General features: G+C 32.1%; 1 protein-coding gene across 1 annotated transcript in view; it reads left to right on the top strand.

The window, feature by feature from the left end:
* The window catches only part of LOC133181187 (uncharacterized), a 103,795-nt gene that overhangs the window by 56,608 nt on the left and 27,639 nt on the right, over positions 1-19,548 (top strand). Inside the window, exons 37-49 of the mRNA XM_061315725.1 lie at positions 1,083-1,321; positions 1,856-1,937; positions 2,967-3,154; positions 4,615-4,728; positions 7,453-7,531; positions 7,939-8,025; positions 8,191-8,295; positions 8,720-8,734; positions 9,262-9,333; positions 9,936-10,065; positions 10,311-10,449; positions 10,802-10,960; positions 12,193-12,349. Coding sequence (XP_061171709.1) covers positions 1,083-1,321; positions 1,856-1,937; positions 2,967-3,154; positions 4,615-4,728; positions 7,453-7,531; positions 7,939-8,025; positions 8,191-8,295; positions 8,720-8,734; positions 9,262-9,333; positions 9,936-10,065; positions 10,311-10,449; positions 10,802-10,960; positions 12,193-12,349 — 1,566 coding nt within the window. The remainder of the gene's footprint in view (positions 1-1,082; positions 1,322-1,855; positions 1,938-2,966; positions 3,155-4,614; positions 4,729-7,452; positions 7,532-7,938; positions 8,026-8,190; positions 8,296-8,719; positions 8,735-9,261; positions 9,334-9,935; positions 10,066-10,310; positions 10,450-10,801; positions 10,961-12,192; positions 12,350-19,548) is intronic.

Here is a 19,548-nt window from a genome sequence, read left to right on the forward strand (position 1 = left end):
ACAGGCACTTCTGTATTGGTAAAGTATGACAGAGATAAGGCATGGTTATATGACTGTGTATTTATCAGTGGGAAGGGAGATAAATCCTGTCAGGCTTTCTGTATTGGTGAAGTGATTGACAGAGTTAAGGCTAGTAAGTAATAAGTATATCACTGTGTGTAATTATCAGTGGAGAGGGAGGTGAGGGTGTGACTGATAGAGTAAGACTGGAGTATATCAATGTGTTAAATTATCAGTTGGGAGGGGGTGAATCTATAAAGCTTTAGAATCTTTTATTGTTGATTTAATGGATGAATTAATCAGTCTGCAGCCTCTTAATATTGGAAGTTCAACTTTGTCTCACGTTGCACGATGCTTTTTAGCTCACCTCAACCAAGTTAAAGGAGCTTACATATATATCGTCTGCATTCCTGGTTAAGGTTAAATATTTCCATGCCCTTTATATATCCTAGTTCCCTTGATGATTCATCGTACTATTCAGGTTTCAGATGCCTTTCAGCCAATATTTTCCATAAGAATGACCAGATTAATGTTTCTGGAGCAGGTTAAAGTTTTTGGAGCAGATCTCATTCCGAAGTACTATAAGCCCAACCAGGACCATACTAGCAATAATGATACATCAAGGGATGTACACCAGCAGACTTGCTTTGTAGACCAGATTTAACCTACATTTTCTGGATGGGTGACCAAGTTTAAGTTTTTGGAGCAGGGCCATTCCCAAGTAACTATAAGCCCTACCTGAACCAAACTTACATGGATGATTCATGTAAGAATAAAAACAAATGTACCAGACTTGCTTTGAATTCTGGATATGACCTATATTTTCTGGATGAATGACCAGATTAAAGTTTATTCCAAGGTTACTATAAGCCCTAGGCTGACCAAATTTGCATGGATGTTGTATCCAATGATGCACACTACCAGGCTTGCTTCAGGTGCTAAATCTTGCATTTTCTAGATGATTGAACACAAATCAAAAAAAAAAAAATGTGATCCTTGATTACCAATGTTTCCAAATTTTCTAAAGTTAAATCAGCAATGCAATTTAAAAACTAATAACTTTCTTAAAATTTAATTTATAGGTGTTTACTGGAAATTCTAACACATGTATGAAAATCAGTGGGAATCAAGTTCAAAAAATAATGACTCTAGTTGCCAAGAACAGAGAAAATGTGCCACAGTTTTTAGACTTATTGAATGCTGTGGTCAAAGTGGAAGAGCTAGACTTGCCATTGAAGAGGAACCAGAGCTTTGTCATGCAGTATTTCATGCAGTTCAGAACAGATATAGCACATGTAATAGATCAGGATGAACAAGCCAGGTGAGTGCAGAAAGGTCATCAAGTGCACAGAGAGGTATTAAAGAAAAGGTTCAAAATGGGTAATACATGCACTAGTATTATATTTTGGGGGAGGGGGCATTTCAGTGGGTACAAAGAGGGAAATATAGAATACATGTGACTGAATAGAACTTGAAGTTCAAGGGACCAGTGGAAACCTTTGAGAGATTGAAAATCTGAGAATCAACAAGAGCACAAAAATTGACTTTTCCCTCTTCGTTTCTGATATTATATTATCTGGAATCATTAGTTATTAGTGTCATCATAACTGTAGACTTGGAATTATAAAGACTTGAATAAAGAGGATTTCATATACTAGTAGGACTTGAAAAATACTTCAACTGAGTTTTGAGAGAACAAGGTTTGAAATTAATTTGCTTGATATTAGGGAACAACTTGAGAACATGAAGAAATCTAAGTCAATCCATTGAATGTTGCGCATATATGCATTTATGCAATGGATAAAAAGGACACTATGTTAAAAACACAAAATTTTATTTTGGGGTTTTATTGCAGAAACAAGATTTTAACAGAATCAGGAAATAAACAGCTGCATTATCTAATAGCTATGGTGGACATGCTGGCAACTTGTGCAGAGGTAAATATATTTAAAAAAAAAACAACAACATAATTTAAATGTGTGAAATACATTAAGACAAGAAATTGAAGATGTCTCAAGAAACTCACTTTGGTTGTTTAATCAGGCTCTTGTTTGAATGAAGATGAATATTTGGACATTTTCCTTCCAGGTCACATCGATTTTATTAGTATGGTCTTACAGTTATTTCTCTAAAGTGATGATATATTGCTAATGTAACCTGGCTGCCATTTGTCTTGCAGGACATATAAATGTATTTAGTTTGATATCTTCATTCTTTTTTTTTTAAATATGATTCCATGGTCCATTTCATTATGATAAACTTGTGAAATTTTTAATTTCCCAGAAGTTTCTATTAACCTTTACTGTTCAAATTGTAACATTTTGCCATTTGTATTTAATTCTTCATTCTTTGGGAGTTGAAAAAGTCTGAAAACCATGTGACCGTGGATTTTACTAGATTAATTTTGATTCTGCTAAATTATTTGGTTGCTGAAAGTAAAGACTGAATTTGCTTTTATTTTCAATCAAATATGATTGATATTGTCTTTATCAGGAAAAGTGCTTGTCCTTCTAAGAATGGTGCATTCTAAAACCTTTTTTTTCAGTATTTGTTCAAAATTTGTAGAAAAATGCATGTAAAGTTTGTCAAAGACTAGCTAGTGAACTTTTATTTTCAATGTGGATTTATTGTGAAAATGTTCATGTACTCAGAATCATCAGTTTTGAATTTTTGAAATATTGCATTGATGAATGAATTTAAATTTTCATTTAAAACTATTAGTTCATTGCATGCCATTTTAGAATTAGGGTATAATTAGTGATGTACAGAATCTTAGTTATAATTAAGGTTTGAAATACCATATAGCTGCATCAAATCATAATAGAAATCGAGTTCTTATTTTCCTGAAGCAGTTGAATCATTTTGATATTATATAATTATTTTTAACATATGGTGAAAGTGAATACCAAGTAAAGCTAATTTTTCAGCAGCTGAATTTAAAATACATTTCTTTTTAATCTACAAAGGGAGAGAATCGACATATTGAATCAATCTGTCAGACAATTTTCCGAATCCCAGAACTTCTGCGCCTTTTAACCAATCAGAGTATCAATAACAACTTTAAACAGCCATTCCTGCGCTTCTTCCTCTGGGTGTATCTTAACACTGCAGGAGGCATGATAGAGAGTGGTGCAGGAGACATGCCACATGACAAGTAAGTCACATGACATGACAAGTAAGTCAAGCCACATGAAAATTCAGTCATGTTAGTGTTGCATGTCAGTCATTTTTTGTAGCAATCTTTCCATTGAAAAAAAGCATATTTATTGTTTGACATACCAAGTGAATGCAAGTGCATCCAGTGTTCCAGCTAGGATCTGAAAATGGAGGGGTGCAAAAGAAGGGCACTTTTTTGCGACTTACCGCTGTCGCGAGCTTTGGTTACATATAGTTGTATCTCATTACTTCACCCTCATAATAATAAACTCCTACAAATATGATTAATTAATTATACCTTGTTACTGAACTCCTTCAAATATTATTAATTAATTTAACCTTATTGATTTGAAAGATACATAAACACATACTAATTTATAGCTAGTATGTAAACATGTAAAAAAGAATTTTAAAGATCATCTTAGGATAAATGTTACTTTTCTTTCTCTTTTTAAATCATCTTCTATTCTTGATTCCTATTTTCAATAATAGCACCATAATTCATATAAACTAGCTTGTGTCTCATATTATTGCAGTACATGTAGATCTACATGTACTATAGCTAAATGAGTATGCATGTTTCTGGCAAATGTATTAAATAGATTCAGTATTTGTAGGTTATATTCCTTGTTTTTTTTTCCATATTGATCAGGTTGGTGGCAGATAATTAATTAAATTAATTTTAAATTTCTGCAATGAAATAGAACACAATTACATATTATATCTGTAATCTTCTAAAATCCCTTTCAGAGTGTCAAAAAACTTATGAAGGAGAAAATAATACTTGTTTCTGTGCTATTTAGATATTAAATTCCTTCATTTTTCAGAAAAACATCAACAATTTATTATTGGTATTAAAGGTCAATGTTAATGCTACTTTCACTTTCATGATTTATTTTTAGAACGCTGTAAGACAAGACTCTTGTTTTATATTAAAACAGATAGCTTGGACATTCTCAAAGTATTTCAACTTTTAACTCCTATTCAGACTGCCAAGTGATCAAAGTAATTACCTACCATCACCTGTAATTGAAAAAGGGCACCTTTATAGTACATGGTACCATAATGCAAGTTTCATTACGTAATCACCCATGACAGGAGGTGTGAATTGCTGATTGTCCTTGGGTAATCTACTTTAGAACACACTAATTATTCTAATGAGGGAAAAGGACAGTCAGAATGATACAGGGCACTAATAGGGGACACAGGGGTGCCTGTGGGGGGCAGAGGGGTGCACTGATTTAAGGGCGGGGCGCAGCGCCCCTCCATTTCACCCTAGCTGGAAACTGGCATCCATGCTGTACATGTGAAGTAAATGGAAAAAACAAATGTAGTTAAGATGTGGCGTACAATCTTGCATACCTGAATCTTCAGTCTGTGATGTTACTTAAAATTTGGTATGACTTCTTTGTATTTTAAAAATGATTTTTTCTTTACCTATAATGTAACTTTTACCAGGATGATGTGGCAGTACTTGGGTGAGATAACCAAAACGCTGAATCAGGTGGCTGAATTTGGGAAATCTGACCCTGGGAAAACCAAACTGCTCCTCAAGAGGCCTCCAGCTAAAAGGTAAGGGAGGAACCTGGCTACACTCAACCTTTTTTATAGTGATCAATCCACCCTCCCCTTGATATCAAGTAGATGAGATGTCTTGACTTCTATGACAGATATCTGCATTGTTTGTCCTGTCAATTGTCTTTTGTCTGTCATTAAGTTATTTGTACTTGTCCCACATTTTATGTGTTCCTATGATCATATATACACCACATTCCATTTTATTTACTAAACTTGAAATTCAGTTATTTCTTATGTTTAGTTCCAGCTGAGGTATAGGGTGTTAAGAACTATGGATACATTTTATTTTATCTTCTATTTTTCAATTTTTTTTCTCAAAATTACACATTTTTTTAATTGTTTGTTTGTTTACTTTTAAGACATTCTGGCATTTAATTCTTCATCAGTAGCTTCAGGTTTATATTTCAGAAGTAGCATAATTAACTACACTATGCAGGAATTAGATTTTTTTTTTTTTTATCCAAGCTTCAGAAAAGGCACGCATTATTTGTCTTTTTTTGTAGTAAGCTTAGGGTCTCTATGAACATTTTTTTTTGTATCTGCATTAAATGCTTAATTTAGTTTTCTTATCGTGTAGTAAAAGAGCAAAGTAAGTAAACCAAATACTTGAATTGGCAACAAATTTCCCCCCACATTCACTTCAAACTCTTAGATCCTCCTCCATGAGAGGAAAGGATTATTGATCACACAGCTAGCTGCATGCTGTTCTGCACTGGACACCATTTCTTTTACTTATTATTTTTTTTCTTTTGAAAAGGACTTTTCTTACAGAATTATATATGGCTTGAACCTGATTTAAAATACAAAAGATTAGAAATGAGAAAGGATTAATCACACATACCATTTTAAAGATTTAATTTATAGAAAGGATGTATAAATGATTTGTACAACTTTCAGTTTTAATACTAAAACTTTGATTTAAATAAAAAAAAAACTCGCTGTCATTTATATTTTCTAAGACTTTAACCTAAAAGTATGACTTAGATTTAAATTAAAGATTTGTTTATTATAAAAACAGTAATGGTAGAGTCATCTTAACCTCTTTTATGCATGTACATTGCATTTTATCATGAAAAATATTTTACCGGTAATCTTACAGAAGATTTAATTTGTTGCTGTTTGATGCATGTGGGCATCATTTTGCATGAATATTTTTACTGGTTCCCGTAAAAATGAAGCAAAGTTCTAATCCATGTGCATGGTTAATAGAGAACATATATATGAACAGTGTATTCCTAGCCATTTACAATGCATGTGTTTCACTGTACATTTCCTTGTGTTTTATGTCATTATTTGTTTGTGAAACGTTTATGAAAATTTCTTATCTTTGTGGATTCTCTTGCGTGTCAAGCAGTCCAGTTTTTGATAATAAATGGTTTTATTTAAATTCTGTTTCAGTGCTAGGTTCAGGTTTGTGAATAATTTTGTCAAACTCTCTGCAGTTAAAAAAATACAAATATACCAAGAGCTTTAATTTATCTTTTTGAGATTTAACAAAATTGTCCAGGGTAAAGGAATTCATACTTTATTTGCTATAATGAATGCCTGTCTAAAATTTCTAAGCTTTACATAGAAATTGCTTGAATGCTATCCTAAAGTTAAGACCATTTTATATCAAAATTAAATTTCACTATGACTCAATTTTTAAATATTTCACAAACCCTTTTATATTTACATTTTCAGTGTACTATATATTTTTTTTAAATGAATTTTCACATTCAAGTGCATTAATTAGATAATTGCTTTTAACTGCATACTAGATAAAACTTTATTTTTCTAATAAAACTGTAAATCACTCATTTTTCTCTTGAAACTTTATTTTCATGTAGCCTGGTTTATCTCATTTATCCTGAGATTTTATTTTCATGTGTCCTTGGAACTTCAAGTAATAATTACTTCCTGTTTTTCGTTCTTTTGCATTGAGACCCTTTTATGAAATTAATTAAAAATAAAGGTCTCTAGAAGAAAATGTGATTTACAGTTGCAGAAGGTATATGTTTCTTGTCATAATATATTATTAACAATTTATGAAAAAACAGTATCTTATTATATATTTGGGATTTTTAAATAAGGTGTATATGTACATTCAGTCTGAAGTTGTGCTTGTTAGGATAGCCATAACACTTGAATTTTTAATGCAAATTTGAGTAATGAAATGATTTAATGAGGGAAGAGAATTGACGAATTTAAAGTATGTAATATAGAAAGGCCTGCTCTAATGTTTGCCATAAGCTTCATTTAGAATCTGTGATTTTTTTCCCTTTCCTAGTTTTGAATTCTAGAATTCACAATTTAGTCTCTGTATACAAATTAATCCTATCTGACAGCTTCTGATCATTAAAATTTGCCTTTTTTGTTTTGTTCCACCAGTAGCTAGAATTAAAGTGTATACTGAAGTTTCAAATGTTACAAAATCATCGTTAATTAAAATAAAGTTTCAAACATTGCATCATCTCCAAAGATGCCTTGTATTTATGTTTTGAAATTTAATTCCAAAGTTCATGAGGTCTAGTCTTTATACAATGGAGACTACAGTATACTATGTTGGAGTTGCTTTAAATTCATTGTTATACATGTACAACAACCAATTTTGACTTGTGAAGTTATGTGTCTTCACATTTTACCATGCAATTTCAAAAGGCACATGGAAATCAAAGCCTGCTATATTTGCTGTAAGTTTGTTGAAATTTGATCTTCCTTATTTTGGTACTTCTTCAGTGACCGTGGGGAGACAAAGGAGGAGGCTGTGAGAGGGACACTCCACTACCTGTTTGAGGGGGTCATGCCATTCCTCCAAGTAAGGGCTTCTAATTTGATATACAGTTGAGCTGCATTAATCAAGACTTTGGTGTTCCCGAGCAAATCATCCAGATTAATGAAATGTCCAAATTACTGAAACATATATTTTATAATTGGTAGATATATAAATATAAATTCTGTTCCTCACAGATTTAGTCTGAAAGGCTAAGCAGCCTGATTATTGGTTAGACTGTACTGAAGTAAATTAGCAGACAATCAATTCTTGACATATGAACTATATTTGGATAAGAATTTGTAAAATTTGAAATCTCCATGTATTCAATACTGTATATATAAGGTCTAACCAGTAGGCTTAAAACTGAAAGCAGGTACTTTGTGCAATATATTTACATGTATGTAGAAGTATGTTCATGATTTGAAAATCCACTTGTGCCTTTCTTTCAGATATTCTGTCGATCTTTCTATCAACCTGATGCCTCAATGTTTCCTCAAGAACCAGAGGAAATGGATAAACTTGCCACAGCATTTAAGGTAATAGAAAAAAATCCTAGACCATTGGTCAGAAAATCAAAAGTGTAAGAAAATAAACCAGCTTTCTGAATGAGACTCTTCATTGGTTGAGGGGTGGAATAGCACTTTTAAGAATTTTTTATTACAGATCAGTTGTATATTTTGGATTTTTCTGAATCTTTGCAGGATTTCATGGAGGTGATAGCTCCCTTAATCAGTATAGAACGGCAGATGAAGAACTTGGTGTCTTGTATGACTTCACTGTTATCAGCATCTACTCTTCCTGTTCGGGTAAGTCAGTAAGCTAATGATTAGTGATGGTAACCTAGATATAATTCTTCAAACGAAGATTGGAAAAATCTCTTAATTTTGAATTAAGTTAAATTTCGCATCTAAAAATTTGTATCAGTTGTTGTTTCTGTGGAGACATGAATGGTAGAGTACTAAGTAATCTTTATTCAGATAAAGTTTTCTTTGATTAACAATCCCTCTTATCACTTGTTTTACTTTTGTTAATTGCACCATTCTTTGAAAGCACCTCAAATAAATAAATAAATAAAAAAGCATGCATTTTCACCATTCTGTTTGATAAACATGGGATTCTCACTCAACATTTATTCTTAATATTTTTCAAAAGATAAATAGATAACCAGGTTTAGAGAAATATTTAAGACAGATTTTGCTCATCAGTGTATTGTTAAGTTCTTCATTCCAGCTTAAGATCCTGAAGGTATCGATACTTTGTCCAAAATGTGGAATTTCTTGTTTTGTGAAGTTACATGTCTTTAAAGGAGATGTTCTATGGATTTTGAAAATGAAGTTTAGAAAAAAATAATAATTTTAAAAAAGTAGTTCTGAGTGTTTGTATGCAATTTCTTTGAATAAAAATGTTGATGTTTCAGTGATGTGCAACGATAAAGCTTAATTTATACTATACTGAATCTTGATTTATTTTTTTTAAACTGATTTATCATTAATTATTTGAAATTATCTGCATTAATTTGAAATGTCTAATAGTTTAACTAACGTAAATAATAACAAAGCTAATTTTTGCAGTGAAATGATGCCCTAATGTTCCTACATTGAATATTATACCTTAATATGATCCTAGCTCTCTATATAACTTGCAGTATACACTATCAAATTAATTTTATAGCATGGTTTGATACACAAGTAAACTTAATCACTTAATGTTTTGTAAGACCCTAGAATTGATTATTAAAGAAAAAAATAAAATTCTTCCAAATATTTTAACAGTACATGGAAGAGTTTCAAGAAAAATATGGTGGAGGAATTGCTTCCCAAGATGTCAGAAGTGATGCCAGAAAGGTAGGAGCATGGATTGTATAAAAACTTATAGCTACAAGAATGTTCATTTTCTGATAATCATTATATTAAGGTATACAATGTATAACGACCATATTTTGTATCTAATAAATGAATGGTCCTATATTTGTAAATATGGTATCATTTTGAAGGTGTTGTGAAATAAAAATACTCCACCATAGAAATTCACAAAATTTTGATTATTGTCAAATTAATTGCACCTTGAATTTTATGGGCAATGCATGTGTTATTAACATTTTGAAAAGTATTTTGAATTCTGTAAAAAGCTCTTGGTGAAAATATGCATACACTCTCTCTTTATTAGAATATGAAATAAAATTAATCATTTACCACAGATATTTTGGCGAAATTAATTTTTTTTATTTGTATCAAGGGCAGATAACTCTTCAAAAACTTTCGAAGTGCAAAATGACCAGCTTATATGTTATCAGTCAAGTGCATTTGGTTCATTTCACTTTCATCGTTATCTAGCAGTGCATTTTTAACTAGTTTAAAATGATTCAAAATTGTTCAAAATCCCTTCATTATACATTGAATACCTTAAAGAAAGCTCAGCTAGCAATTTCTGAACATTTTATCTGCAGGCCTATGAAGAATACTATGAGATGGAGGAGGAAATTAACAAACAGCTGAATGTGTTTGCCGTCAATATGAAGGTGGCTTATGGTGGCCCTAATACTGTACAGGCACAAACAGGATTTCCTTCCAACCAGGGTCTGTATTTAAATACGTACTGATTTTGGAAGGGGAGGGGGTATGTAAGTAAGTACCGCTATATGTAAATGTATCACTATACAATATTTGCATAGACCATATTCAGTTGCTATAATCCAGAGGACCTGTATAATTTTCTAGCCTTGTATATGAGAATTATCTTTCTAGCAAATTAATGGCAATCATTGTTTGTATGGCTGTATACATTACACAGAGAATGAAATTTAATGGTGTCTCCTCCACAGATTATTCTGAGCTGGGAGGGGATGAGGAGCTACCCCTGGGTCAAGAATTCCAGGAACATTTGAAATGTTTCATTGACCCCACAGTGAAAAACCCAATAAAGAAGTTAAGGTTGAGTGAGAAACTCATCAAACAACTCATGTAAGTTGCAACTACTTTCAACTCTATAGAACTGGTGTATGAGAGGGAATTCATATACAGTGTTTCATTTGAGTCTCTTACTTATCTAACTCATGTGTTGCAAATTCGTTGAGCATTTGTCAGTTGTAACATGACTGAATTTGAAGTTGAAACCTCAATAGACTCATATATTATAGAATTTGCAAGCTAGTGTAATTCACATAAATATTTTTACTTTTTATGTAAAAATAAATTCATCCTAGTAATTTGAGTTATAAACTCTTGTAAGTCTAAAAGCTTTAAGGGGCTAAATATTCAGTAAGGGCCAGATTACTCGGGTGAGCACTGTGACCCATGATTCTCTTGTTTGTAGGATTTCCTCTCATTTGTCACGTTCACACTTGAATGAGAAGGAGAAATTGGAACAGGTTGACCTAGATGTGAAGTGTCTGCAGCTCCTTCGCGGTCTGATTCACAATGAGATTGTCAAGCTTCCGGAGGACTGGGAATCGGAATCATCATCACACAGGAGGTACGGAAATTCTGTTACAGCTTTTATCATTTAATATGTAAACTTTGATGAAATCCAGATTAACATGTAGAATAACATTTAGCAGATTAAAGTTGTGAGCATTCTTGTTAATTATGAAATAAACACCCATTTCTAGATGTGTAACTTAATCTTTGTGGAAGAAATTTTGGTAGATTTTGATTATAATTCTTAGAAAAGCTTTAAATGTAGAGTTGAAGTTTTACCTTTTCAAATTTCCTATAATGATTAAGAGTTATATAGATGTACAGGTAGATGATGATGTCTTTGATCAGTTGTTTGGAATTTTGTTAGCATATCCATCATATTTATATGTATTTTAAAACATTTGATAATTATGATTTAATTAAATGAATATTTTCACCTTAAAAGTTATATATAACTTACTAATCTTACAAATGCATTGCTTTCATAGAGAAAAATTTATCAAACGGTAGTGTACACATTTTCATTGTTGTCACAGAGGTCCTGTCTTGAGGGATCTTTTTTTTACCATCATCATTTTTAAAAATTTAATTGATTAATTTTTGTTAGCATGCCAGAAGCTCTAGCTATCTTTTCTGATTTACATTTCTGATCTACATCTGATAATTTTCACATAAAAAAAATATTTGAATCCAGTTATGCTCCCTTTGAAGAAGTGATGCATTGTTTTAATTTTTTTTAATGTAAAAAAAAAGCATGTTACATGTTTATCTGTTAATTGATGAATCTCATTTTCTAAATTTTTAATAAAAAGTAGTTGTATAGTTACATTGTTGCATTGTCATTGTGCAATTTTATTTATTAGAATGCCAATTAGAATTAATAAGGGTCTATAATATGGGTTGAAAAAAGAGCATTACTATTTAAAATTTGATATGTACAATCCCAATTTGTTTACCTGGTACTAGTAGAAAACTTTTAATCCCTTATATTTTCCATCAAGTTATAAAATTCTACTTCATATAATGTATATAGGAATTAAGTTTAATGATTTATATCTAAATAAATAAAATTGTCTCTTATTCCAGTCCAGCTGATTTTCTGGATTTATGAAGACATGTACTTTGATAATGGATTATTATTAAAGATGAACATGTTTTAAAGCTCTCTTCATATGTTTAAAGATGTGCATTTATTTAGACATTTATGAGAGTTTTCATTTCATTTTCTTGTATAAATGTGCATACAATGCTGTGAATTTGAAGTTATTTTCCCGATATTATTTCCAGGCAATTGAAGGCCATTGAGGATGTTCAGAATGCACTGAACCATTTCAATGTTGTAACAAGCACACTGGATCACTTGAACAGTTCACAGGACAGTGTAGTTCGTGAAACTCTTGGCTTTTTGGCCAGTCTACTGTTTAACGGGAACGAAAACGTTCAGGTACGTATTAATAGTTCAGTAAAAAGGAAAACAGTAACTTCCCATACCGAAATAAATTATAACTTAGTTATAACTTTTGTAACTAAAAAAAGGTACAAAAAAGTTATCACTAAGTTATTGGAGTTTGGAACCGCCTGTTTTAAGTGAGGTATAATTTAGTTATAACTTAGTTACAAAAAAGTTATAACTTTTGTATAAGTTTTAATCTTTTATTTCAACATAAATACAGCAAGTATATAAAAGTTACAAAAAAGTTATAACTATAAAAAGTTATACTTATTAAAAGTTACACAAAAAGTTATAAAAAAGTTACAAAGTTATACTTTAGTTATACCCAAATAAACGGTGGAAAAGTTACAAAAAAGTTATACCGGTAAAAAGTTATTAAAAAAGTTATAAAAAAGTTATACCTAATAAAAAGTTATGAAAAAGTTATAACTAAAAAAAGTTATACCCATGAAAAGTTATACCTTTAAAGATTATGAAAAAGTTAGAGAAAAGTTATGAAAAAGTTACAGAAAAGTTATACCTAAAAAAAAGTTATAACTACAAAAAGTAATAAAAGTTACAATAAAATTATACACTTCATGTTAACCTGTGGTGGAATTACTCAATTATAGGCTTTAAAAAAAGCTACTCATTAAAATTTATACAAAAAGTTTATTTTTAAAAAAAATTAAAAGCACTTACAATTTTTTTTATAAACATGATTAAGAGAGCTTGGTTCATTGTCAAATACAAATGAATGAATGCACATGCATGTTTTCAAGTCTACCTTATTTTTCATCATGCCATCATAACAGATTGAAATTTCTCAGAATGGTTGTTTTCTTAAAATACATTTTTTTAGCATATAGTCATAAAGGTTTTTGTAAAATTACCTAGTATACTGCATTCTACTCTCGTGAATTTTTATAAATTAAGGCATCACTGCCTAGATTTTAACTCCCTAGTTTTTCATGTTAGCACCATGATCTAGCTGTACTTCAGAAAAAAAAAAGAAGGTTCTAAGCAGTGATTTTGGTCACAGTTCTTAGCTGCATACCACCTGAGTCCTTGCACAGGTATCCTTGTGGATGTACAGTTGTGATTTTCCTCTGGATTATTTAAAGACGGGCTGCACTGGTAGACCGCCGAGCTGGTCGAGGGACTTGGCCGGCCGGCTGGCGGTCTGCGTCCCTTGACAGGTTGTACTGGTAGTAGGCTGAAGTGGTCAAGGGACTTGGCCGGCCAGCAGTATGTACCCCTCGACAGGCTGCACTGGCATTCGGTCGAGCTAGCTGGTCGAGGGACTTGGCTGGCCGATGGATGGTCTGTGCCCCTCAATGGCCTGCACTGGTAGTCGGCCGAGTCTTCATTTGAAATATGCTTGCGATTTCAACCTTCTCTTCATTTTTCTTCAATTCTGCAAAAATGAAAAAAGTTCAAACTTTAAATATTTTAATTTTTTTAAAAAAAAATTGAAGTGTTTCCTGCACTCAAAGCATATCAGATTGGAACCACTCTTTAATATCAATTCATTCAAATTCAAATCATATGCATCTATAACTTGGAAAACAGGACTTAGAGTTCTGTTGTGTAATTGAGAAAATTCAACCTCAAGGCTCATCACATAAACATGCATAAAAAAAATTTAAACATAAAGAACAATATAGAACCTGACAGCTTTAAAGGAATTAGCTTAAGGATTATTGAATTTGAAATAAAAATAAGATTTGATTATTTACTTACCTAAAACAGGTGATATTTTTGAAGGATTTCACTCCAGCTTGGCACAGACGCGAGATGCTCATGGAAAGAAATAATGTACCAGTATTCTGCTGTAATTAAATGAAAATTAGAAATTTTATCTTACTCATTTCAGTACACTATATCATGTTATGATCATGTGGTGTTTAAAGGCTACAATATGTACAGTATTAAAACAGTTCAGAGAATCTGTACAACAATTACACAATATAGGTCATTTCATAATTAAACTGATCTATAGGAATATTCAAGGAATTGAATATGACAAAGAACAACATTTTTGTTCATATACTAAATGCTGAAAAAATATTATGTTTCAATTTCTTAGCTTCAGTCTTTGTTATTGACATACCAATCAAAACAAGAAATCTAAGATTCACATGCCTAGAATTTTGTTCATTCTATATATTTCTTTTTCTTTTTTTTTGAATGCCCTTCTAGAGGTATTAAACATTTCTTACCAAAAACATCAAAATATTAACATAAATATTGCCTTACCAACTGATTTTATCATCGTTTTTCTATCAAAACTTTCAACACGCCAACATTCAAATCGTCCATGAAAAAATCCGTGCTCTGTTGTTGACCAATCAGAGACTTAAAATAAGTCACGTGATTGAAAAGAAATAAATAAATAATTCATAATTAATTTATTTTAAATCCAAATTAAAATAATTGTGTATTTTAAAACTTATTTTAAATATTAAAAAGCCAATTGGTGTTAAAATTTTGAAACAGAGTTCCAACAAATGGACAAAACGGACATCGGGGCCGCCATATTTGTGTCGTCGCCGCCATTTTGAATTTAATATTTTATTTATTTTTTAAAATAACTAGTAAAACTGGGTTATTTATTCAGGCAAATAATAAAATCAACTTGTCCTAGTCTTCTGCTAAAATCTTAATATAATTGGCAGTCTTTATTCCGAACATCGTAATATCTGTTTCTAAATGAACATACACACACTGTATGTTGTTGTTTATCTTTCTAGCCACCCTTATTACGAGTGATTTACTTTAGATTTCAAACAACCTCTGTAAAATTGTACCATTGCGTAATACACAAGCTGAAATTTACGAAGTGTAGGCCAAAAACAGGTCTAGGCGGCCTCTGTTTTTGGAGGATAGATTTTATCCTCTGAAAACAGAGGATAGCGGTCTTGCCACCTACCGGAATTTTCAAAACTAAGGGCAGTTAACTCTTAACCAAACAAATAACAGCAACTCTTGCATTTATGAACCGTACGCTGACTTCGAAATCAAAACAAATAAAAGGTACAATTTCATATGATGATGGATAATTCCAGATATTACATCAATATAACTATATTTTTGTAATTTGCCGTCAATCATTTATTTGGTACACAGCTTGGAAAATAAATATTGCACTTACCTGCCTGTGACTGAGGTTAATTATAACCACGCTGATTTTCCAAAACCGAAATTATGTGATAAGCAGTTTAGAAATTTTGATAAACAATTTTTTTTTGAAAAATTAATTTTAATCATTTATTTTTTCTTTCATTAATAATTATTAAGCACATCACTTTGTAATATTTTATCTGTTTATGTATACACATGGCTGTATGAATATATGTTAATTTCTTAGTAAACATGCTAAATCATTAATTTTATTTACTTATGCTATTCAAATTATTTATTTTTATAATTATTCATTCAATCCATTTATACTTTTATTTGCTTAAATTATAAGGCAGAGTATATTTTGCGTTTTAAATATGCTTAAAATGCGTTTCCTTTTGTGTTTCCTTTTTTTGAATTAAAAGAAAATATAAAAGAAATATAAAGTCCTTTTTTATTTGTCTAAATAGGGAAAAATCATAAAAAATAAAACAAAATAACAAGAAATATTCAATAAAAATGGAGCGCAAAAAGTGCTAACTTTGAAAATAAATTGCAGAATATCTAGACATAGAATCTAAAATCGCCACATACAATCGATAGTTTAATGTTTGAACTTTTATTTACATGTACTCTGGTGCTTGCACTTTTTGATTAAAGGTAGGCACGAGGTGTTTGAAAATTACCTGTGTTATCCTCTGAAATCGGAGGATAAACTATCCCACAATGCAACACGGTTTCCATATGTGGTAAAAATTTTGGTCGCCATATTGAATTTAGCTATCCTCAAAAAACGGAGGCCGCCCAGACCTGAAAAAGGTCACCTAGTACAAACACCTGTGTCACGAGAAAACAATGGTGAAATTAACACTGTTTTACACACGAAGAAAATCTGTGCAAAATATTAGACTTCATGAGATTATAACATTTGACCACTGTTTATATCTCTTGAACATTTATATTTCTCCAGAATTAGGGAAATTATTATACCCCCGCTCCGAAGGAGAGGGGGGTATACTGTTTTACCCTTGTGTGTCTGTCTGTCTGTCCGTAACAAACTTTGGTCGCAGTTTTCTCAGCAACTACTCATCACAGGTGCTTGAAATTTTAACACACTCTTTGTTTAGGCATGCCATATGGTGGGATTCATTTTTGTACGAATTCGATGTCAACTTCCTGTTTATCCGTGCGTTTGTCCGTACCATACATAAAAAAATTTGGTCGTAGTTTTCTCAGCAACTACTCATTGCAGATGCTTGAAATTTTAGCACAATCTTTGTTTAGGCATGCCATATGGTGGGATTCATTTTTGTACGAATCCGATGTCAACTTCCTGTTTATCCGTGCGTCTGTCCGTATCACACATAACAAACTTTGGTCGCAGTTTTCTCAGCAACTACTCATCACAGGTGCTTGAAATTTTAACACACTCTTTGTTTAGGCATGCCATATGGTGGGATTAATTTTTGTACTAATCCGATGTCAACTTCCTGTTTATCCGTGCATCTGTCCGTACCATACATAATAAATTTTGGTCATAGTTTTCTCAGCAACTACTCATCGCAGATGCTTGAAATTTTTTCTTTGTTTAGGCATGCCATATGTTGGGATTCAGTTTTTACAAATCCGATGTCAATTTCCTGGTTATCACTGTGTTTGTCCATAACTGAACTTGTGTATTCACATCAGAGTGGGGGTATTATTAGTGAGCATTGGCTCACAGACTTCTTGGTCCAACTTAAGATGTACATGCATATCTCTCTCTCTCTCTCTCTCTCAGAAAATACGTATTATATAGACAAAACAAACATTAAGTCTAAATAATACGTATTTTCTGAGAGAGAGAGAGAGAGATTATTCCCAACTTTAGATGAAACTAGTATGTACAAGACAAATATTAAATAACAAATAATATTTATTACTGAGAGAGAGAGAGAGAGAGATTTATTCCCAACTTCAGATGTAATTATACCCCACGCAACAAGTTGCGTGAGGTATAATGTTTTTGACCCGTCCGTCAGTCAGTGTGTCAGTCAGTCAGTCAGTCAGTCAGTCCGTCAGTCCTGTTTTTTTGTCAGCGCAACTCCTCATAAACCGCTGCACAGAATTTCGTCAAACTTTGCAGATATTTAGGACACAATGTGTAGATGTGCATATTACCAGGAAATTCCGATTCCTTTATTTTTTCTCGGAATTTCGGCACTTTTCAACTTAGATTTTTGGCCATATCTTCAATATGGAGATGAACAGTTTGTCAGCGCAACTCCTCATAAACCAATGCACAGAATTTGGTCAGACTTTGCAGATATTTAGCACACAATGTATAGATGTGCATATTACCAGGAAATTCCGATTCCTTTATATTTTCTTGGAATTTCGGCACTTTTCAACTTAGATTTTTGGCCATATCTTCAATATAAAGCTGAACAGTTTGTCAGCACAACTCCTCTTAAACCGCTGCACAGAATTTGGTCAAACTTTGCAGATATTAAGGACACAATGTGTAGATGTGCATATTACCAGGAAATTCCGATTCCATTATTTTTCTGGGAATTTCAGCACTTTTCAACTTAGATTTTTGGCCATATCTTGAATATAGAGATGAACAGTTTGTCAGCGCAACTCCTCTTAAACCGCTGCACAGAATTTGGTCAAACTTTGCAGATATTTAGTACACAGTGTGTAGATGTGCATATTACCAGGAAATTCCGATTCCGTATTTTTCTGGGAATTTCGGCACTTTTCAACTTAGGTTTTTGGCCATATCTTGAATATAGAGGTGAACAGTTTGTCAGCACAACTCCTATTAAACCGCTGCATAGAATTTGGTCAAACTTTGCAGATATTTAGCACACAATGTATAGATGTGCATATTACCAGGAAATTCCGATTCCTTTATATTTTCTTGGAATTTCGGCACTTTTCAACTTAGATTTTTGGCCATATCTTCAATATAAAGATGAACAGTTTGTCAGCACAACTCCTCTTAAACCGCTGCATAGAATTTGGTCAATCTCTGCAGATATTTAGTACACAGTGTGTAGATGTGCATATTACCAGGAAATTCTGATTCCATTATTTTTTCTGGGAATTTCGGCACTTTTCAACTTAAGTTTTTGGCCATATCTTGAATATAGAGATGAACAGTTTGTCAGCACAACTCCTCTTAAACCGCTGCACAGAATTTGGACAAACTTTGCAGATATTTAGTACACAGTGTGTAGATGTGCATATTACCAGGAAATTCCGATTCCATTATTTTTGCCTTAAGAGTTTTGCCTTTTATTGAAGAAACTTTCCAGCTAGGTAATAAGAAACTCCACTGGAATCAGCTTTTTATAATGAAATTCTATGTGAAATATTTTATGACCTTAAAAGACCCCTATTGATTTTGAGATCAAAATATTAATGGTTGAACACAAACACACACTCACACACACACCATCTTCGATAGTTCTCCCCCCCCCCCCCCCCCCCCCTTCAAATTGGTGTGCTTTGCCTTAAATAATTTCATAAGTACAGTATATAAACAGATTCATATGACTACATCATAATTTTGTTTCCATCAATTATTTAAATGTGTAAACTGTCATGTGTTGGACATGGACTTACACTCATTAACAAATCGAAATCACTGAGGAATTTAAATAACAGTTTGTCAGCATAATTCCGGCACTGAATTTCCTGAAACTTTGTAGGTATTTCAGAATAATGTATAGATTTGTATATTACCAAGAAATTTTGATTCCATTATTTATCTAGAAACTTCAGCCCAGTTAAATTTGTAACATACAAAGATTTGAATGTCCTTATATGCAAGAAGTTTTGATGTGATGATTTTTTGCAAGTAATGCCCCTTTTTTGAATTATACTGTGTATTTAAAATGCACTGTGCCATTCATTACGTGTTGCATTGTCGAGTTTTGGGGAAGCGTGGGGTATGTGAGCTTGCTCACTTTTTCTTTCATTTACTACAAGTCTCAATTTCACATCTCTTCTGTTGAACTTAACAGTGTATGTGGCTGTGGACTGCAATGGATGAGAAAAACATTGGTAGTAAAGATGTCTAAGAAGCCCCCCTTTTTTTC

The sequence above is a fragment of the Saccostrea echinata genome, unplaced genomic scaffold (assembly GCF_033153115.1).
Source record: "Saccostrea echinata isolate AGI-Se365-2 ecotype Australia unplaced genomic scaffold, CSIRO_AGI_Sech_v1 ptg000008l, whole genome shotgun sequence".
Taxonomy (NCBI): domain Eukaryota; kingdom Metazoa; phylum Mollusca; class Bivalvia; order Ostreida; family Ostreidae; genus Saccostrea; species Saccostrea echinata.